Source organism: Neovison vison, chromosome 3 (genome assembly GCF_020171115.1).
Source record: "Neovison vison isolate M4711 chromosome 3, ASM_NN_V1, whole genome shotgun sequence".
Classification (NCBI taxonomy): domain Eukaryota; kingdom Metazoa; phylum Chordata; class Mammalia; order Carnivora; family Mustelidae; genus Neogale; species Neogale vison.
This window is the reverse complement of record NC_058093.1, coordinates 95,607,076-95,630,429: the sequence shown is the minus strand read 5'-3', so window position 1 is coordinate 95,630,429 and position 23,354 is coordinate 95,607,076. Positions and strand designations below refer to the sequence as shown.

At 35.2% G+C, this 23,354-nt stretch overlaps 1 protein-coding gene across 8 annotated transcripts in view; it reads left to right on the top strand.

Moving 5' to 3' along the window:
- Window positions 1-23,354, top strand: part of R3HDM1 (R3H domain containing 1) — a 150,218-nt gene that overhangs the window by 52,565 nt on the left and 74,299 nt on the right. For 2 of the 8 annotated variants that reach the window (XM_044242575.1, XM_044242571.1), the window contains 9 exons: window positions 1,056-1,164; window positions 1,256-1,351; window positions 3,848-3,885; window positions 3,974-4,024; window positions 4,134-4,360; window positions 7,073-7,327; window positions 10,534-10,685; window positions 14,064-14,165; window positions 16,403-16,702. In XM_044242575.1, the coding sequence (XP_044098510.1) occupies window positions 1,056-1,164; window positions 1,256-1,351; window positions 3,848-3,885; window positions 3,974-4,024; window positions 4,134-4,360; window positions 7,073-7,327; window positions 10,534-10,685; window positions 14,064-14,165; window positions 16,403-16,702 (1,330 nt within the window). The remainder of the gene's footprint in view (window positions 1-1,055; window positions 1,165-1,255; window positions 1,352-3,847; window positions 3,886-3,973; window positions 4,025-4,133; window positions 4,361-7,072; window positions 7,328-10,533; window positions 10,686-14,063; window positions 14,166-16,402; window positions 16,703-23,354) is intronic. The other 6 variants (XM_044242577.1, XM_044242579.1, XM_044242572.1 and 3 more) reach the window with 5 other exon arrangements.

Genomic DNA, 23,354 nt, shown 5'->3' with positions numbered 1-23,354 from the left:
GTTATTAAGTCACAAGAATATTAAATAAATTTGTTGAAGTTGATAGTATATTTTAGAAAGTGAAGTTTTACATAGTTTTAATTTTCCACAGACCATAACCTTATGTCTGTCTTCTGGATCTCATTGGAACTTACAACATTTCTATAGAGAAAAGACCGATCAGCTGTTTAATATATTTATATGATTTCATAATTATTCTTTCAGGTTATAACTTTAACTTCCCCAAAAAAAGAAATGTTTCTTTTTTAACCTGTTTCCAGTAGTGTAAAACAAAGATGTACCCTGTTATAATTCTTGGTAATTTGGTAGCATTTTGAATGAGCCTATTAGGTTTTAGGTAATTAAACTTCAGAATATTTTATTACTTTCAATTATGTCACACCAAACCAGGTAGTAAGAGTGTAACAGAAGATGAAGTACCATATACTTTTTCTTTTTCCTTGATTTTTTTTTTAGATTTAGAGGAGGCAATGCAAAAGGATAAATAGACCTTGAGTCTGACGTACCAGCACTCCAACTGTGGCTCTGTCATACACTTGCTCTTGATCCTAGACAGTTCCTTAAGCCATTGGAACCTTGGTTTTGTTTTGTTTTGTCTTTTTTCAGTAATATTTATAATAACAAACTTCTGTTGAGTGTTTACTGTTTTAAGTGCTGTTCATGTATTTATTCATTTCCTTTTCAGAGCAAGTCTGTGAAGTAGGTATACTATAATTCAATTTATAAATGAGGAAACAGGGAACAGAAAGTTTAAGTAACTTGTGCACATCCTGAAGCAACTAAAGGGGTAAAACTGAATGTTTGAACCCAGGCAGTCTGATTCCAGAGCCCACAGTGTATTATTCATAACGGCCTTTAAATCACAACATAAAGTAGTTAATATTTTCTCATAAGATTGTTATGAAGAGTAAATGAGGTAACACAAGTATTAATTATTAGTGGCACTAGTGAGTGGTAATTTTTTATTGCTTTGATTACTTTACATAAAATGTTGTATTTAACTTTTCTCTAAGTAATGTGTACTATCTCTTCTGTTCCTTTGGGGTTTTTTTTAGACCTGATCAGAAATTCAATGAACATATTAAGGATGATAAAGGTGAAGATTTTCAGAAACGATATATCCTCAAGAGAGATAACTCCAGCTTTGACAAAGATGATAACCAGGTAATCTGCGACAATTGCAGCTTTTTTCTGGGTGCAAGAATTAATACCACTAGGTCATTTTCCCAAGAATTAATTGTCCTTGTTTCTTTAGATGAGAATACGTTTGAAAGATGACAGAAGAAGTAAATCTATAGAAGAAAGGGAAGAGGAATACCAGAGAGCTAGAGACCGAATATTTTCCCAAGATGTATGTACTGACTTAGATTTAGATCTCACTGTTAGGTATATATTAATTTGGATTATAGGAACTCATTCCTCCTATCATCTATTGATCATTTATTTGTAACCATATTTGTTATGTATAAAGTCACTTGTTAGGAATATTGAGGTCTGTCTTGTTCGTATCAATAATTTAATAATTTATAAAATGCTACGTTGCAGCAGTTACATAAATATTTCAAAAGTTGCATGCAGGTAGACTATAGGAGCAGTATATCAGACTGAGTATAAAGTTCGTGTAATTTTTTTTCTTCCAGACTTCTCACAGACTTGAGATTTTAAGAACTTTGGTCATAGTCTACAAAATCATGTACTCTAAATTCTTCTCTGTAGTAGACTTTCCTCAATAAGTAACTTGTTTCTTCTTCAAAAATAAAACTAATTAGGAGCACCTGGATAGTTTCGTCAGTTAAGAGTCAATCTCTTGATCTAGGCTCAGGTCTTGATCTCAGGGTTCTGAGTTCAAGCTCCACATTGGGCTCTACACTGGGTGTGACACCCACTTTTTATTTATTTATTTTTTTTTAAAGATTTTATTTATTAATTTATTTGACAGAGAGAGAGAGATCACAAGTAGGCAGAGAGGCAGGCAGAGACAGAGGGGGAAGCAGGCTCCCCGCTGAGCAGAGAGCCCGATGCGGGGCTCGATCCCAGGACCCTGAGATCATGACCTGAGCCGAAGGCAGCGGCTTAACCCACTGAGCCACCCAGGCGCCCCGACACCTACTTTTTAAAAAAAAACAAATTAAACCAATTAATTTTTGTATTCTGTTTTCTATTTTGAAGTGATTATATGAAAGAAATCTTTCAAGTGGCTAATTATTTTGTATATGTATTTGAGAAGAGATTCAGTTTGGTTTTACCAGTGTCTATTAAGTGTCCATTCTGTACAGTACTAGGTATTATTCAAGGATATATGAATGCAGGTAATCTGTGTTAACACTGCCAGAGATAAAAATTTCCTCAATATTAAAAAAATAAAAAGTAACATTAAAATTAAACTATCAGTTAATATTCATGCAAACCTTATTGAGCACCAATAGTATGTGCTATATTAGGCCCTGGAGGACATATCCATGAACAGCTAAAATGATTTATTCCCCCACACAATCCTATATATGGTAGATACTATCACTGTTTAGTTTTTACAGATAAGGAAACTGAGGTTCTAAGGGGCTAAGTAAAATAGCAAAAGGTTGTGTAGATAGACAATGACACAGTTGAGATTTTAGCCCAGGTCTGCTGTACTCAGAGCCTAAACTATATGTATTTCTCTCTCTAGTTTATGAAGTCTTAGCCCCAATAAATAGCCAAGTAATGACAATACGGTATATGATATGTGCAGAGACATGAAGGTAAAATAAAGGACACAGCTTAGAAGCAACACAAACCAGAACTGAGGGGTGAGGGAGAGAGTTGGGTTCCAAGAGGAGACCTAAAGGAACCCTCCAAGCAGAGGCTCAGAGATAAAGGAGAACTTGACAGATAAGGAATTAAAAGATTCAGAGAAGCTGGACTATAGTATAGGTGACAAGAAGTGAGGAAAATTTAGAGAAGTAAGCAGGAAGCAGACGACGTGACCATGAAAGCTGGTTAAGGTTGTTGGGCTTTTAGTTAGAGCAGGAGTCAGCAAACTTTTTCTGTAAACAGCCAAATAATTAGTTTTTTAGGTTTTTAGAGCCATCGAGTCTTTATTGCAACAACTCACATCTGCCTTTCTAATGTGAAAGTAGACCTAGAAAATATGTAACTGAATGGGCATAGCTGTGTACCATTACAACTTTATTTGCAAAAACAGGTGGCTGACCATAGTTTGCCATCCCCTGTGCTAGAACGTCAGGGAGCTATTAAGAAGAGAAGATGCGTGATCAGATTGACATATTAGAGAGACTTCTGTGGCTTCTGTTGTTTAAACTGGATGAAAGGGGCAAAAGTTGGTAGCTGGAAAACTAGTTGAAAGAATGTCATCATAATACAAGGAAGAATGGTGGTTGCCTGACCTAAGTTAATAGCATTAGAAGAGTTTGGCTATGAGCTACATTGACGTATAGCTCCTTACTCACTGCTACAGCCACAGCCAAACCACAGCTAAGCGAAGTATTAGTCGAGTGAATAAGGTAGAACCTACAGATTTGTGTATACCTTTAATATATAATCATGAAAATGGGTTCACTTGTTTAGAAGAGAATATTTGAATTTCCATTTAATCTGTACCACAAAAATGAATGACTTCAAGATCTGTTGAAAGATCTTTATCTGTTAAAAGAATGCATAGTACCTCCAAGCCAGAAATAATTTCATTATTACTTATTGTGTATCCTTGTCACCATTTTGGATTTTGTGGGCAGGGTGTGTAATGCTTTTTAAATATTATTACATACAATTTTGATTGTCATCATTGGTTTACAGATGTATGATGTATTTGACAAAAGCTCAACTTCTTATATCTATTCTTTCTTTCTAGTCCCTGTGTTCCCAAGAGAATTACATTATTGACAAAAGGTGAGGGAATTTTTAACATTCATTTGTTAACTATCTGACTGATGCTAATAAAAATAAAAATAAAAATGTCTTATTAAAATGCCAACAGAATCCAAGACGAGGATGCTAGTAGTACCCAGCAGAGGCGTCAGATATTTAGGTACTGGAAGCATGTTTTCATGCTGTATTGAAAAATCAAAGCATTATCTTCTCTATTTTTTCCCCTTTTGTTCCTACTAGCTTCTCAAAGTTGTATTTCTAAATTGCAGAGTTAATAAAGATGCTTCGGGGAGATCAACAAATAGCCATCAAAGCAGCACTGAGAACGAGCTGAAGTATTCTGAACCACGACCCTGGAGCAGCACGGATTCTGACAGTTCTCTCCGAAACTTCAAGCCTGCTGTAACCAAAGCCAGCAGCTTCAGTGGAATCTCAGTCCTGACAAGAGGTGATAGTTCTGGGAGCAGCAAAAGCATAGGCAGGCTTTCAAAAACAGGTATAAATATTTGTCTAGAACTGTGCAATCAAACCATTAGTTTCCCTGTTGTGGTCTTACCTCTTTATTTATCCTGTGGCTTCTGCAATTATCCTAACATAAAATTCTTACCAGCAGTGCATTGAGCACCTCCGCAGTACTTAAGAGGTAATATATGTATCAACATTAGGATTCATTCTCTGTTGGAGAGAGATTTACAAAAATCAGTTAAAGTAAAAATTCTCTGTTGTGACATAAACTTAAATCAAGTTAGTTCAGTGAAATGTCACATCTTGTTTGAGTCCCCAGAGGTAGCTGGAAATTCTTCATTGCTTCTTTATAATAGGAAGGCCTCGTTTCTCACCCGAGATTATTTAACATTGATTGCATTTTCAGCTAATGCTATGAAATATTCATTGCATTTTTCATGATAAAGTCCTTCCTTGCTATTCAAAAAATCAATAAAATTATCAAGAAGTTTCTGAGGAATTTTAAAACTGAGGAAAAATAATGTGATGTAATTATAGTAAATGAGTAAAAATTTTAGTAGCATCCTCATTTTCTTAGTTTCTTTGCTTTTATAATGCCTTACATTTAGGCTCATACCTTTTCTCTTCACCTTCACCAACTGCATTCAGTACTATAAAAGCTCACATCTCTCTTAGAATCCTAATAGATCTTTATTTTTATCCCTAAATAAGCATTGAAAGTTAGCAAAAATGGCTCTCTATCTTTAGCCTATTTGGGTTAACCTAGACATATGGTATTGTACAGATAACAATCAAAAGGAGAGATTTGAAGGTAGCCAAGTATTTTTTTTTAAACCTTATCTGTAGTCAGTTCTTTAAATTATTGAGGCTTATGAATTGCCCTTGTCACCCTTTCAGCTCATAATACGGATATTAAAAATATCTTAGTGTCTATGATAGAATATTGCTAGAGATAGGTAAATTTTATTAATATAAATTATGCATATGCAAGATGCACAGTTATTTACAAAAATGGCCACTCCGTCATCACAACAGAAAAAAATTACTGTATTTTTGAGTATGTCACTTAGGCATACACTGCTGAATTTAAACATTTAAGATCATGTACTATTTGTAATTTATATTATCTTCAGAGATGAAAAGAAACATCACCTCTTTTAATAGGGAAAAATTTTTTTTAAAAAAACTTCATTTATTTATTTGACAGAGAAACAGAGATTACAAGTAGGCAGAGAGGCAGAGGGAGAGGGGAAAGCAAGCTCCCTGCGGAGCAAGGAGCACAATGTGGGGCTCGATCCCAGGACCCTGAGACCGTGACCCGAGCTAAAGGCAGAGGCTAACCCACGAGCCACCCAGGCACCCCAGGGGAAAAAAAAAAAATTTTTTTTAATATTTTATTTATTTATTTGACAGAGATCACAAGTAGGCAGAGAGGCAGTCAGAGAGAGGGGGAGGGAAGCAGGCTCCCTGCCAAAGCAGAGAGCCTGATATGGGGCTCGATCCCAGGACACTGGGATCATGACCTGAGCCGAAGGAAGAGGCTTTAACCCACTGAGCCACCCAGGTGCCCCGGGAAAAATTATTTTTGATAGAGTTTGTATCAGTATTCATTTGGCACAACTTAAAATAGAAGTTATCCTTCAGAAGGCAGTGTATCACACATAAACATATTTGTTTATTTCATTCATTAAAGATTAATTCTCCATTCCCGAGTCAACTTTTTTTTTTTTTTAAGATTTTATTTATTTATTTGACAGACAGAGATCACAAGCATGCAGAGAGGCAGGCAGAGAGAGAGAGAGAGAGAGAGAGAGGCTCCCTGCTGAGCAGAGAGCCTGATGCGGGACTCGATCCCAGGACCCTGAGATCATGACCTGAGCCGAAGGCAGGGGCTTACCCACTGAGCCACCCAGGCACCCTCCCGAGTCAACTCTTACTCAAAACATAATTAACTATATACATTTTCAAAATCTTTTCTTTTATTTGATTGTTTTATCCACTTTTTGCTGTTATTCTGAAAGTCAGTGACATTTTCAGTCTCTGGGTAATAGAAAAGGAAATAAGATTACAGGAATGAAAACAGCTAAAAATTATCAAATTTAGTGAGTTAAAAATAAATTTTAAACTGATGCTAATTTTAGTACTTGGATTATTTTTCATGCTGTCTTTGTCCCTTGATATAATAAAAAACAGAAAGTTGACTTTACATTATAGGAAAATATTATGATTATGAGCTTAAAATGGAATTCTGCAGTGAAACTTCACAGTTATTTCGCTTGATAGAGAACTTATCATTTTTGTTATCTCCTACACTATTAATCTTTCTGTGTTCTTATAGATAAGGGGTTTCTGATATAAGAGGTTTTGGGCATTTGGCTGTGCTATGTTCTTTTTCCTGGGAGAAAATTATAATCTGTATATTAATCTAAAGTGGTAAAATGTACATAACCTTGTGCTTTGGGGAATGTGGGTAGTGTGCTTTTTGTGGCTGTCTGTGGCTGATGGGATTATAAACTTGCTTAAGTTGCATGCTTGGGCTATGACTTCTCTGACAACTTATGTGATCATTTTGCTGTATTAAACTTGTTCATGATGGGGAGGGGAAACAAAATTATACAGTAAACCCAATGCTTTTATGTGGTAACCGCATGTTATGCAATGTGAATTTTATTGTTACATATTTAAAACCTGCACTTTTATATGAGGTTTAAAAAATCCATATTTTTCATTACTCCTCCCCTAGGTTCTGAGTCTTCTGGTAGTGTAGGGTCATCTACGGGCTCTCTTTCTCACATCCAGCAGCCTCTTCCAGGTACAGCTCTCAGCCAGTCTTCTCATGGCGCACCTGTCGTCTATCCAACTGTCAGCACTCATAGCTCTCTTTCCTTTGATGGTGGCCTAAATGGGCAAGTCGCATCTCCTAGCACTAGCTTCTTTTTGCTTCCCTTGGAAGCGGCAGGCATACCACCTGGCAGTATTCTGATCAACCCACAAACAGGTTGGTATCCAGAAAAAGGTGTTTATTTCAGTTGAGATAGCAGGAGTTATTGAAAATTAAAGAATGTGTGTTATTAAATGTATTTTTTGTATATGTATTATCAGCTTTTTATTTTTCATGAGTAATTAGCATTTTCCCTAGAACTTTAATAAAAGGTTTCTGCTAGAAAATGTTCAAAGACATATTTATATCAGAAAGCATTTTTCTCTTTGTAGCATCCAGATGTCATCTTTTAGGCCAAATAATGGCCTAACCATAACTTTAAAAAACAAAACAAAACAAAAAAAAAACAGTTCATTTCCTAGAAATGAGATAACCACCATTGAAAGATCTTTACCTGATTTAAAATAAAAATTATCCTGGGGAAAATATTATGCATTTCATGAAGAAGGAGAAAGAAAGAAAGCAGCACTTATTCATTATGTAATGAAGTAGGAAGAACCTATAAGTAACTGTTCTTCTGAATATGGTAATTGTTTTCTCCTGAGGAAAAGGTAAGGGGATTATTACTATTATTACTATTAGAAAAAAGAATTAGGTAGTCTTTATGAATTAATATTGAACACACCTATTCTTGCAGTTAGGTAATAATTCTCATTTATTCAGCATTTACTGTGTGCTATGTAATGTGTTAGGGGCTTTAAATACATTATTTATAATCATTATAACCTATTAGGTAAGTGAAATCCTCATACAGAGAATGAAATTGACCCTCAGAGACTCAAACTACAGTCATGATATGTTTTGTTATGCATACAACATGAGCAAATATAGAAAATATGATCTTTTGAAAGTTCACATGAAGTCTTGGTCTCTATTCACACTATTATAGCCCAATAATTTTGTGAGATAATGAAAACAATCTTATAAATCATTTGATAACCTTCCTTAGAAATTCTCACACCTAACTGTTGTGGTCATATCAGTATGGTAGTAGTTGGACAAGGTAGGTACAGGTGAGAGTATCAGGGTCTCAGTGTGCTCCTGAACCTTTCCTTTTGTTCGTTGTAGAGAAGACCATGGCTTGGAACTCATTACCTTCAGATTTTTTGGTATCTCTTTTTTAAGATCAAAAGTTAGAACTATTATTATTTCTATTATAAGAATTGAATAACTGACTATTCAGAAATTCAGTTTTTCCTTAATAACCATTATCTTCTTATCCTTCAGATTTATTATATTACTAAACTTCTTGTTTTCCTGAAGCAGGAAAGATGACTTAATGTACTGTTTACTATTATTTTTCATTCAATACATCTTAGTTAATGAGTTTTTGATAATATGAATGGTTCAACTGAATAGGAAATCAGAGTGAGCAGCTAACTGATCAACCTGAAATTGAATTGTAGTCTTAATTTTAAATGTGTCCAAAAGTGATCTCTGCTTTTTGAGAACAGCATTACAACATATCCAACTTTTCAGGCAGTCCTTAAGTTACTTTTTTTTTTAAAAGATTTTATTTATTTATTTGACAGAGATCACAAGTAGAGAGAGAGGAAGGGAAGCAGGCTCCCTGCTGAGCAGAGAGTCCAATGGGGGTGGGGTGGGGGGCTCAATCCCAGGACCTTGGGATCCTGACCTGAGCTGAAGGCAGAGGCTTTAACCCACTGAGCCACCCAGGCACCCACTTAAGTTACTTTTAAAACACGCTTCCACCCACATCTTCTCTACCATTTTTTTCATAATTATTTAACTAGCAATAAATACCCAGCATGACTTGTTTTCATATAACTAAATCATCAAGAGACTGATGAAAAATTACTTGAATATGAAGGCCCTTTTCCTCTGGTTATCAGTGGAGCAGTATATTCTTCTCTCCCCACAGTTATTTTATTGTATGTCATAAGTTTCAAAAAAAAAAAAATGGGGAGAGGGATTTACCATGGAAGAAAGGATATTATGAAAACAATTTTTAAAACTATTATTCAGTCAAATATCTCTTACTTTCTTCTATATTCCTCCCATTCTAAATGGATATAGCATAGTGTATTTCACACAGTCCTCTTCTTTTGTTTTCTTTTTTTTTTAAGTAATATAATGTATAGGATAAGGAAAAATACTAATTTTTGTGAATTTATTTACATGTGCATTGAAAAAAGTATGGAAGAAGGTATCTAAATTGATAACTATAAGATTATTTTCTTTTGATCTCTATTTTTTGGTTATTTTCCCACAATAAAAATACTACTTTCAATAATTTAAAAAAAAGTTGTTTAGAACATATGTATAGAAAAGAGAATAGACTTTATTTTCTTGGGCACTTAGGATATCCCCCCAGTAATTAGTAAGCAATAACAACAAGCCTCAAAATCAATATTTAAGTTTTCTCTCTTAACCTAAGAATCAAGCTCACTGGAATTAAGAAGAAATTATTTTAGAAAATTCTTTAGAATTCAAAACTTATTTACAACTTTAGAAGTTTTTAAAATAGGGACTCTGGCATAGATCGAGTCCATGATTTGAAATTTGAAGCTGTCAACCATTTTTAATTTTTTTTTTTTTAAGATTTTATTTATTTATTTGAGCGAGAGACAGTGAGAGAGAGCATGAGCGAGGAGAAGGCCAGAGAGCGAAGCAGACTCCCCATGGAGCTGGGAGCCTGATGCGGGACTCGATCCCGGGACTCCGGGATCATGACCCAAGCCGAAGGCAGTCGTCCAACCAACTGAGCCACCCAGGCGTCCCCAACCATTTTTAATTTTCATCCAGTGTTAATTTCACTAATCAAGTATATGCAGTGCAGTCTATAAATTAGCTCTTTCTCACCACCTACTACAGGCTAGTTAATAATATTCCAGTATCCCAAAGTCAAGAATTTCTTCTTAAAACTAAAATGTGCAACAGCACTGCAGGACCACAATCCTGTACCTGAGTCCCATGAGCAAGATTTCAGGATTCAGAGTTTTTCAAAAACTACTATGTATTATGAGTAACTTCAGTAGGTTTTGGAGCAGCACCCCTATAGTAAAATGCTGCAGCATAATTTTTACATATTTACACTAAGTGACAAAAATAAAGAGTATTAAAATAACCTAATGTAAGGTCAGACTTCTCTCCCCTGATGAGAAAATCTTTTGATTTTCAGAAACTTGGGTCTCTAGGATTGTGAATAAGGATTATAGACATTTGTTGTAAATTGTGCATGGAATGACCTATGTTCAGTCTCTATTGTAAGTGTTTTTTTCCTTCCTCTTTTAATTTTTCAGGTCAGCCCTTCATAAACCCAGATGGAAGTCCAGTTGTGTATAATCCTCCTATGACTCAACAACCAGTTAGAACCCAAGTGCCTGGACCTCCACAGCCACCTCTGCCACCCCCACCAACTCAACAACAAGCAGCTAATCACATTTTCTCACAGGTGCACATATCCATGATTATATAGTGCTAAGTTCATCTGCTTTTGCATATTTAAGACTTAACTCACTAATTATAATTGGGGTAGCCCAACTATGTTTTAGAACTCTAATATTCTGTACCAGTGATGTCCTGTTCCCTGCTTGAAGGAAGAGAGGTTAACTTCACAGGATTTTTCAGCTAATAAATACAGAATATATGTATTGGAAAGAAATAAATTTTGTGTCTTATGAGCCTGTGTGGTGAGTATGTTCTCCCATTCTACAATAGCAAGAAATGAATAAAAACAAAACTAAGATTATCCCAGTGAGCAAAGTAAGTTGTGCTAAGTTTCAACAGATTAAGAAGATAGAAAAGACTGAGTTGAGTTGCTCAAGTTCTACAAGGTACCCTTCCCACCTACCCTATGAAAGAGAGAGGCAAAAACATTCCAAATTAGAATTCGCAGAAGCACTCTTAGTAATGTTTTGAATTCGTATACATGTTTAGAGTTGACACATACGCTTTCCTGTTCTGGCTTTTCCCTTATAGGTGTGTTATTCATCCTTGGGGAACTTGATTATACCAGTGTAAACTCTTTTACTTTTATCCTATATTTTAAAGGTTGTGTAACATCTCAAAGACAGTTTGTACAGTTAGTTGTACCTCTTTTTCCCCATTAGACTATCTTAATATTCCACTGGTGAGAACTTGCAGAATACTTTCTGATGATGTATGGAAGAAGTATGATGAGAAACTTGAACTGGAGAGATTTCATTAGTTTTGCTCACAAGTCATATTGTTTGTATTCCAAGAGTGAAGAATGTATGAACAGTTTGATAAGATTATCAAATATTTTGATACTTGTGTAGGTAATTGTACCTCTGGCAATGAAGACTCCTAATAGGCAAGGCAATTGATATAAAGTAGAAGGATTTCTAGGTTTTTGCTGTGCTTCTAAGGCAGTACAAATATGTGTAGAGGAAGTTGCCTAAAACTGTTTCCAGACAGTTCCATATCTGCTTCCTACCCCCATTTGATTACAAATGCTCAGGTACACATTATACTGCGTAAAACTCCCTCCCTGGCCTTCTGTGCCTTGCCTTGTTTGGTCCTGAAGTGTTTTTCCTTCATCATGCTGTCATGTAGTTGTCTTTGTAGTCCTGTGTATTTCACCAGGAGCTTTATAGGCGTGATTTTCATTTTATTCAGTAGAAATAATGTTTGGCAGACTCAAAAAAGTCTCAGGGATTATCTATGGTTATATATTTCCGACTATTATCTCTTAGAAATAATTTTGTCTGATTCAAAGATGAGATGATCCTAAATGAAGGTGTAGACAGGTTACTTTAGGAATAGAGCCTTAATGGACTGTGATTTGAATCTCAGGATATGTGTCAAACTTCATGGCTGATTTTCCTGGCATTGCCTCAGGTATTTCAGGTAACACATCATCAGATACCAGGAGAGAGAATTGATGAACAAATGATACTCAGTAACCATTTTTTTCACTGAGATAATCCACCCATGAAATTTCACATAACCAAACAAATTAATGCTGTGATTTCCAAAGCATTCAGATTGGCTACATGTCTTAAAACCAGTCACTTCAAGTGGATGTTGTTTTGCAGCCAATTGCAATTTAAGTAGGGAAAGAAGTGCTAAGGCTTTTTCTTTTCTAAGTGGTGTCAGAATTTCACTTTGATCTACAGGTGTTCTCACCCATGTTTGTCTCATGACTACTTGACACCTTGGGAGACGTTAATTCATACCATTGGTGCTCATAGGACTCCCCTTTCTTTTATCCCCCAGCAGTCTAAAGCTTTTGTTTCATCTGACGCTTACATAGTAGGTCAAGATGTCTGGAAGAAAGTTATGTCTTAATAGTTGTCTGACTTAATAACAGATTGACTAGCCAGTACTTTGGGAGTTCTAGAGTTACTGAACCTCATTGAGTGTGATTTGTGCTGTCATCCATTAGGAAGCTTGCTAATTTCTGATTAAGAGGTTAGTGAGGGACCAGTGGCTCTATAGATCTTTCAGCTTTTACCTTTTGTAGTACTTTTACTTTAATTTTAGAGATTTTTTAGGATTCTGATATAAGCCTTACATTGATTTTGTGGTAGAAGTACAACTCATCATTACACATCTTAGTTGTCAGAACAATTTCTTCTTACTTAGGTTATTTCCTGGGCAGTCTTATTCAGTTCATTTATTTTGCATTTATAAAGTATTCTTTTGGAAAATACTGTCCAGAGGGAGAATCATGTATGTACATTTTAACCGAAAGTAAGAGTTTTCACTGGATAAAATTACCTGGGTTCCTCTCGTGGTGGCTTTACATGACTATCTACAGGTCACTTAGCCTGATTGCCACCTATAACATGGATGACGAGAGTCTTCAAGCCAGTATGCCTCTTACCCCTTTGGAATAAACTAGGGATTATAAATCCAAGACTGGGAAACTAAATCAGCTGCCAGTGTTAGCATAGATGGCCAGCTGTACTCCTTAAGGTTTAGAAATGATTAAAACATTTTTCATTTTTTTATAACACCTGTTTTTGAGTGTCCCTGGGAAACATAAAACTTATTTTTCTGAAATGCAGGAGTGTTTCATTACTGAAAGAAATTTCAAGTAACTACTTTTTCAGCTCCTAGCATCCACTCTCTCAATAAAAATTTTTAGTTGTAAGAAAGATATATTTATCTTCCTTGTGTAGAAGAGATATGCTTGTGTGTATGCATGTGCCTGTATGTGTGTGTATGTATGTGTTACTCTTTAGGCTGTTATTCTTAATGGTACCCACAGTGTATTTTTCTTTAAAAATTACTAAAAATTCAGGCAGTTTGGTCCCAAAGAGTACTTAATCATGCCTTATCAAAAAGGCCAATTGGTATATGTAGTATATAAATTTTTATTATCTGATAATCGGTGAAGTTTTACTTTTATTTTTACTGTCATAATGCTAACTATAGCAACTCTTCCATCAAATAAGGAAGTAAGAATGAGTGATTTTGTTTTTACTGACTTAACCTGGGGGTTATAATAGTATAATAGTATAGTATAGTAGTATAATAGTATATATAGTATATATATATATATATATATATAGTATAATAGTAGGATTTAAAATATCTAAATTACCTGTTTCTGTGAATCTAATGAAGAAATATTTTTATGAAAACATTACTCAATTGTATATTAAAGCATAGGGATTTTTAAAAAATTTTTACTATGCAGTTTCTTCATTTAGCATCGTTTTTGTTGTTCCCTATATTGTTTTATAAGATGACTTTGTAAATGTTTAACTTACTGCCAGAAAAGTGTAACTTTCCATTTTATGCAATTCTTGTAACATTTTATTCTGACATTAACATTGTTTGCCAACCTGTTATTCCTTAGCCTGTTCGTCCTCTGCAGTCCTCTTCACAGCCTGTTCAGTACTCTACAGCCCCTTACCCATCCCCGCTCCTGCCAGTCTCACCCACCCAGCAATACTCCGTGGTACTATATCTCTATTCACCTCCTGCTTTGTTTCTGTGGGCTGATGTGTGGTGGATGCTCATGAATGTAATTAATGTGATACGATCTTCTGTGATTATTTAAAGTCATGGACACAAATATACCGAAAAAGTGTTTCTGACCTATATTAGAAATAATTTAATCTCTACTATATAATATTTGTTATATTGGCATATTACAGTGATGGTATAAATCCTAATCTTTTCCTGCCTTTTCATAATGAAGTGATTTTCAGATTGACTATTCTAGTCCTAAGATGGTTAGCTACTTTTCTCATTGAGATCAGTGGTATCTTTGCAATCCTGGAATGGTAGTTTTCATCTGGGTTTGAGACTTTCTATTCTTTCCCCAATACATAGGTCCAGTAGACTTCATACCAGTTATTAAGGTGAATTGGATCTTACGGTTACATAAGACATAATGTATATTTCTAAAGAAGATCCCTAGATATTTAATCTATGACTGTAAAGAAACTGTACCTCCTTCAATCCAAAGTATGCTCCAAGTTATACCTCTCAGTAAGAGCTTAGAAGCACCAGTACCATGTGTTCTCTCTATGACCTTCTGTAGTTACTAAGAAGAGGAAACAACCGTGTACAGTACTTCCTGCCAGTGACTAACATGAAATCAGTATTCAATAAGTGTTACTTTCCTTCCCTTAAAATGAGTCTCAGCCCAATATACTTTTCCTAGTGATGATGCTGTTACTTTTCTAGACTATATGGCATCACATTTTAACATTACTTTTCAAGTTAAATTGTAAGCTATATCTTAAAATCACTTGACACTTTTTAGAAACATTTTCTTTTATTTAGGAGTGTTTTTGTTTTGAGCTGGTGGCAACCTTATGTAACAGCATCAGCTCTGAATGATTTTCGAAATGACTTCCAATCTGAAAGAATAAAATTTTTCCAGCATTGAAAAGATCAAAAGCATCATCAAGAATAGCATAAAAGTCTCAAATGTTTTGAAAGATAGTGGATTATTGGAATAAGAAAATGACCTTTTTTTTTTTTTTTTTTTTTTTTGAGATGACACTGACAGTAGTGTATAGTTAAAATGTTTGGCCAGATTACTGTGTAATTACAGCTACTAAGTATATTTTGGTGCATTTTTCCCTTTTGAAAGTATTCGTTGAATTAGGCTAATAATGCTAGAATATGTCAGAGCAGCATTGGGAAGAGTAAACCACATATTTTCAGTCACTGAATCAGGTTCCCCTTTTCAATCCCTTGTCTTCTCCAGAGCCATAGTGTACTTTGCAAAAAAACAACAGACTGTAGAAATTGCAGACATGTCAACTTTGATCTGACAACTCAGTGACCACAATTTTTTAAGTAACTTTTTCAAAAATTCTCCTCTTAACAAATTGTGGCATATATTTTTGCCAATCTGTGGCTCTTTGGGAGCCAAGGGGATGCCATTTTGGTCATTTCAGTGATATTATCTAGACCAGTCAGAACTGGTCTTTAGGCTGTTGAGTCAGAGAAAACATATGTCAGATGGCATGTTAAATCATAACTGTCTCTTGGCTAGACACCACTGCCTGCTCACTAAGTAGCAAAAGCAGTAGGAAACTGTTGTTTGGATTAAATTTGTATTAACATCTGACTTTAGGAAGAGACTGAAAAACATTAGGGAAGAATAAGGTTTATGGCCAAATTATTTTTGAGAGATAAGAAGACTGGGGTAGGTAGATTTTATGTATTTTATTTCCTTTCATTTTATTTCATTCTGCATAGAAACAGAATCTTGTTTTTTAGGAAGAGAGGTAAAGAGTGTAATTAGTACCATGCCTTGCTAGTTACCTGGTCCTTGAAGTCCCTTCAGAAAATGTTAACCGTATAATATAAATATGTCCAGTTTCATTTCCACATCATAATGTGCCTTTAATCATCATTTAAGTAAGTGTCTCCATTTTTTTATTGTGAAGTGTTGCTACACCCTACTCTTCTGCATGCTATGCACTCCACTAGATACACTTTATAAGTAATTTGTAATGACAGCATTGTAATATTCCTACCTCCCTGCCTTAGAGTTCTAATTTTATTGGAACTGTTCTATTAAATCATACCTGTTACAGATGTATGATATCCCTAATGCATACACTGCAAATTATCTTAAAATATATGAAGCAGGGTTTTTTTTGTTAAGCTTGGTAAGCTTTTTGGTAGGTGTGTATGGAAGGCATACTCATTTCTTACTTTTCCCTTTTTTAGCAGGACAACCTTGGGTCTCAGTTTAGCCACATGAGTCTTACCCGCCAGCCATCTGCAGATGGTTCTGACCCTCACGCCACCATGTTCCAGTCCACTGTTGTTCTTCAGTCCCCACAGCAGCAGTCTGGTTATATCATGACAGCAGCCCCTCCACCACCGCCGCCGCCGCCACCACCACCTCCCCCACCTCCCCTGCCACCTGGGCAGCCAGTCCCTACTGCTGGCTATTCTGCCTCTGGCCATCCTGTCAGCCAGCCTGTGCTTCAGCAGCAGGGATATATTCAGCAGCCCTCACCACAGGTACGTCGCTTTTTCATCTTTTTTCTCCCATGGAAACTTTTTCTTTTCAGATCACCTTAACCCTAATTAGAAAGCTTACTTTTAATTTCACATAGAGAGAATTTATGACAGTGTATAAACAAAGCAGGTCATCTTCTTTCATTCTCTGGAGATTCTCAAATCACACTAGACAACCACATGACTAGTAGACATGTCAGTTGGATGGTTAAAAGTATGCAGCCTTTGAGTTTCCTCTTGATTTATTTGTTTTGTTTTAATTAGCTTAAGAGAAGCACAAGGTAAACACACTATAAAAATAAAATGATGCATTTTAGGAAGAAGTAGGTTAGTTTAGAGAGAATTAACATCACAATACTAATAAAGCTTTATTGTTATTTCTTTATATTTACTTAAATATTTTTTTATTTTTCTCAACAGTATTTTTTAGTTTTCATTATATAAGTATTGCATATAGTTTATTAAATATATCTCTAAGTATGTAATGTTTTTAAATGCTTCATGGGGCACCTGAGTGGCTCAGTCAGTTGAGCATCTGCCTTCAGCTCAGGGTCCTGGGATTGGGCCGCACATCAGGCTCTCTGCTCAGTGAAGAATCTGCGTCTCCCTCTCTCTCTAACCCTTCTCCCCTCCCCCTGTTCTCCCCCACCCCTATTCTCCCCCCACCCCTGTGCATGCTCTCGCTCTCTCAAGTAGATAAGATCTTTAAAAAAAAAAATTCTTGGTGCTCTAAAGGAAATTATATTAAAATTTCATTTTCTGTTCATCATTTGCTCATATGTCGAAATAAGGTTGATTTTTGTGTTTTGATCTTGATCTTGTATCCTAAATTTAGAATTAAATTTCTAAATTTAATTATTCTGGTACTTTTCTCATAGACTGCTTAGGATTTTTCAAATTGAAGATCATTTCTACATACATTATCCTTTCCAGTGTATATGCCTTTTATTCCTTTTTCTTGCCTTATTGAATTGCCTACAGGCTCTAATGTTGAATATACACACAACAGGTGGGCAATAAAATCCCTAGAATTCATTTATTAACTTAAAGCAAAGTTTTTAAAAGTTCATATCCTTCCTTCTTTCCGGTCTTAGGAAAAGTATTTCGTCTTCCATTATTAACTATGTTATTATCTGAGTTTTTTGCCCTCTGTCATGCCCTCCATCAGGCTGAGAAAATTTTCTTAGTTTGGTGAAAATTTTCTTGTAGAACTGAGTATTAAATCTTATAAAATCTCCTTTTCTACATCTATTGAGATGATCATGTGGTTTTTCTCTTTTATTCTATCTCTGTACAGTGAATTATTGTGACTGACTTTTGAACGTTAAGTTAATACTTTTAGGGGCTCCTGGGTGGCTCATTGGGTTAAAGCCTCTGATTTCAGCTTGGATCATCATCTCAGGGTCCTGGGATTGAGCCCTGCATCGGGCTTTCTGCTCAGCGGGGAGCCTGCTTCCCCCTCTCTGTCTGCCTGCTTCTCTGCCTACTTGTGATCTCTGTCTGTCAAATAAATAAAACCTTTAAAATAAAAAGTTAATACTTTCATTTGAGAGCACACTCCCACTTAGTCATGATAGAATATCTTTTTATATATCACTGGATGCATTTTGCTTATATTTTCTTACAGATTTTTGCATGCATGTTCTTAATGGATATTGGTCTATTGTTTGTAATGTCTTTTTTCAGGTTGTAGCATCAAGATGGCAGTGATACTGGCTTCCAAATGAATTGGATATGGTTGCCTCCTTCATTTCCTAAAACAGTTGGTATAGGATTCTTCTAAACATACTTCTTAAATATTTGCTAGAATTCACTAATGCATCCCTCTGGACTTGGAGTTTCTTTTGTGGGGACGATTTTAAAATTACAAATTCAGTTTTTTAATAGATATAGAGCTAATCCAATTTCCTGTTCCTTTTTGGATTGAATTTTGTAGTTTGTATCAGTTTGTCAAATTATTGGCAAATGCCCAGTCATGATATCCCCTTATTATAATTTTAGTATCTTAAGGATCGATAGTGGTATTTATTGCCTCTGTAATTCTTAATGTTGGTAATTTCACTCCTATCTTCTTTTTGCTTTATTTACTTAAGAGATTTATCAATTGCATTGGTGTTTTTTAAAAACCAACTTAGGATTTCATTAATTTTGTATTCATTTTCTATTTGAATGATTTCTACTTTTACCATTATTTTCTTCCTTTTGTTTATTTTATTTGTTTATTTTGTTATTATTTTGTTTATATTCATTTGCTCCTTTGTGTCTGACTTCTTAAAGTGGAAGCATAGATCATTGATTTTTTTAGATTGTTCTTCCTTTCTAACATAAATTTTTAATGCTATAGATTTCCTTCTAAGCACCATTTCAGCTGCAGACCACAAAACTGAATGTGTTTTGTTTTTGTTATCATTTCATTCATAATGTTTTGTCTCTTTTTTGTATGTGTTTGACTTTTTTGACAGATGATTTATTTAGAAGTATTATTTAATTTCCAAATATTTCAGGCTTTCTAAATACCTTATTATTATTGATTCTGTTTTAGTTTCATGTGGTCAGAGAATCTACTCTTTAAGATTTCATTGTTTTGGGGGTGCCTGGGTGGCTCAGTCATTAAGTGTCTGCCTTCGGCTTGGGTCATGGTCCCAGGATCCTGGGATCGACCCCCGCATCAGGATCCCTGCTCAGTGGAGAGCCTGCTTCTCCCTCTCCCACTCCCCCTGCTTCTTTTTTATTTTCTACATTTTAAAAATTTTTAAAATATTTTTTCCATTTTATTTTATTTTGTTTATTTTCAGTGTTCCAAAATTAATTGTTTATGCACCACACCCAGTGCTCCATGCAATACGTGCCCTCCATAATACCAACCACCACTCCCCCTACTTCTGTTCCCTTCTCTCCCTGTGCCTAACCCCACCCCCGCCTCCGGTCACTTAAATAAATAAATAAATAGAATCTTTTTTAAGATTCCTTTGTTTCGGAATCTCAAGTCTTATTTTATGTCCCATTATGTACTCTTTTGGGGGAAGATTCATGTGCACTTGAAAAGAATTTGTATTCTATCATTTTAGTGTTTTGTGCTTTCTTTTGGTTTTTGTTTTGAGATAAAGGTCACATAATGTAAAATTAACAATTTCAAAGTGAGCATTTCAGTGACATTTAGTACATACACAGTGTTTTGCAACCATCACCTCTCTCTAGTTCCAAAACATTTTATTTTTATCACCGCAGAAGAGAACTGTACTGATTAAGCAGTTACTACCTATTCACCCCATCCCCCAGCTCCTGGCAACCACCAGTGTCCTCCATTCTGTCTCTAAAGATTTGCCTGTTTTGGGTACTTCATATTAATGGACTCATGCAATATTACCTTTGTGTCTGGCCTCTTTAGCTTAACATGTTTGATGGTTAATCCACATTGTAGCATTTAGCAGTACCTCATTTCTTCTTTTGTCTGAATAATATGTCATTATATGAATATACCACCATTTGTTCGTCTTTTCAACAGTTGATAGATTTGAGATGTTTCCACCTTTTGCCCATTGTAAATAGTGCTGTTATGAACATGTAGGTACATGAACATGTAGGTACATGTTTTTATTCAAATGTCCACTCATTTATTTGAATTTATACCTAGGAATAAAATTGCTGAATTATATGGTAATTCTATTTAACTTTTTGAGAAATCGCCAGCCTGTTTTTCACGGTGTCACTTTATATTCCCATCTATAATGTATAAAGGTGCCAATTTTTCCATATTTTGATAATAACACTATTTACTTTTTTTTTTTAAGATTTTATTTATTTATTTGACAGAGACCGCAAGTAGGCAGAGAGGCAGGCAGAGAGAGAGAGGGAGAAGCAGGCTCCCTGCTGAGCAGAAAGCCCGATGTGGGGCTCGATCCCAGGACCCTGAGATCATGACCTGAGCCGAAGGCAGAGGCTTAACCCACTGAGCCACCCAGGAGCCCCGACTATTTACTTTTTAAAAATTGTTATTATCCTAGCCATCCTGGTGATGTGAAATGGGTACTTCGTTGTGTTTTTTTTAATAATTTTATTTATTTTTTATTTTTTTTATTAACATATAATATATTATTTGCTTCAGGGGTCTGTGAGTACAGGTCTTACACAATTCACAGCACTCTCCATAGCCCATACCCTCCCCAATGTCCATAACTCAGCTACCCTATCCCTCACCTCTCCCAGCAACCCTCAGTTTCTTTCCTGAGATTAAGAGTCTCTTACGGTTTGTGTTGTTTTGACTTGTATTTCCCTAATGATGTGTGATGTTGATCATCTGTTCGTATACTAGACCCTTGTCAGGTATGTGATTTGCAAATATGTTCATCTATTCTATCACTTGTCTTTTGACCTTTTGATAATGTCCTTAATGTATAAAAATTTAACCTTGATGAAATCCATCTTACCCATCTTTTCATTTTACTGCTCTTTGCTTTTCTATCATATCTAAGAATCCATTGCCAAATCCAAGGTCATGAAGATTTTAACCTTATGTTCTCTTTTAAGAGTTTTATGGTCTTTAGCTTCAATAATTAAGTCTTTTATCCATTTTGAGTTAATTTTTGCATATAATAATGGGGTATAAGGGTCTAACATCATTCTTTTGCATGTGTGTAGCTATCTGCTCTGGCATCACTTGTTGAAGCCACTGTTCTTTTCCCATTGAAGGGTTTTGGTACCCTTATCAAATATCAGTTGGCCTTAAAAGTAAGAGTTTATTTCTGGACTCTTAACATTTATGCTATTCTCCATTTCCACCTTTGTGCTCATACTACACTATTTTATTACTGTATCTTTGTGGTAAGTTTTAAAATCAAGAATTGTGAGTCTTCCAACTATTCTTTTCAACACTGCTTTGAATATTTGCCTATATGGCTTGTGATTGCATGTAAATCTGATGATTGGCGTTTCCATTTCTGCAAATGAGGCCACTGAAATTTTGATAGGGATTGCATTGAATCTGTGGGTTTCTTTGGATATCACTGCATCTTAATATTAAATCTTCCAGTCTAATAAACATGGGATGCCTTTCCATTTACTTAGGTCATCTTTGATTTCTTTCATATTTTACTGTTTCTTGCATTTAGTATTCTCTAAGTAAGTATCAGCTGAGCCAATGTGGTTGATTCATGTCTTTCAAATCTTTTATCCAGTTCTATCAATAAGTGATAGTGGATTTGTCTATTTCTCTCTTAAATTCTGCCAGTTTTTTAAATAACACTGAAACCTATATTGAGCAATTTATATTTATCATTTCTTTCTGATAATATTGACTTGTCTCATTATGAAATGTTTTTCTCTCTCTAGTATTGTTTCTTATCTTAAAATATTTTATCTGACTTTTATAGTGACTTCAGCACTCTTGATGAGCGTTTCAAGGGTATGCCTTTTCCACCCTCTAATTTGTGGCCTTAGTATTCATTTTTTTTTTAAGATTTTATTTATTCATTTTGAGAGACAGAGAGCAAGAGAGCACAAGCCAGAGAGATAGGGAGAAGCAGACTCCTGGCTGAGCAGTGAGCCTGATGTGTGGGAGTTGATCCCAGCACCCTGGGATCATGACCTAAACCGAAGGCAGACACTTAACTGACTGAGTCACCCAGGCACCCCTGTGACCTTAATATTTAAAGTCTGTCTTTTGCATATAGTTATATAGTTCATCTCTGCTGTTCTATCTTGTCTCATTGGAATGTGTAGTCCTCTTAGCTTTAATATGTCTGTTGACATGGTTAGAGATAGGTATGCCACATTTCCATTTGTTTTCTCTTTGTTCTATCTCTGTTTTATTCCTGTATGCCTCCTTTCCTGCCTTTTGTATTACTTGAACTCCTTCAGTGTCTTAATTTAGTTTTTCTTTGGCCTTTTTACTACCACAGTCCTTTAAATCTTATGTTTGTATGGTTTCTTTAGGGATATGATATGTATCTTCAGGTTATTGCTATCTATTTCAAGTTCAAATGAAACTGCAAGTAAAATACAGTAGTCACATTAACAGTATAATTTTATTTACCTTCAGTTGTTTGTGCTGTTGTTGTCCTATACATTATGTGTGTATACTTTTTAAATAAAATACATCATGGTACAATTTTTGCATTAAACAATAATTTTTCTTTTTTTTATTTAAAGGTTTTATTTATTTATTTGACAGAGATCACAAGTAGGCAGAGAAAGGGGGGAAGCATGCTCCCTGATGAGCCTAGAGTCCAATGCGGGGCTCAATCCCAGGACCCCGAGATTATGACCTGGGCGGAAGGCATAGGCTTAACCCACTGAGCTACCCTGGGTCTCCATTGATGTCGTTTTTTAAGTAAGGGGGAGTAAAGTATATACCCATGTATATATACACATATGAAAAGCATAATAATGATTATGATCTGAAATTAAGACATACCTATTGTTTGCTGATACCTCCAGGAACAATTAGGAATCACGTATGTATTGTATCTAATGGTTCAAAAACAGAAGAATGTTACGGTAAATTTAGGAGATTCCTGGCTTATAAGTGATTTAGAAATTCTCTATTCAACTGCTTTCCAGACGAAATAGGCAGTCTTTAAGATGTTTACAGATGTCTCTTCTTTTAGAAGTAACCTGATTAGAAGAGCAGAACCTGAAAGAGCTTATGAAGCTAATA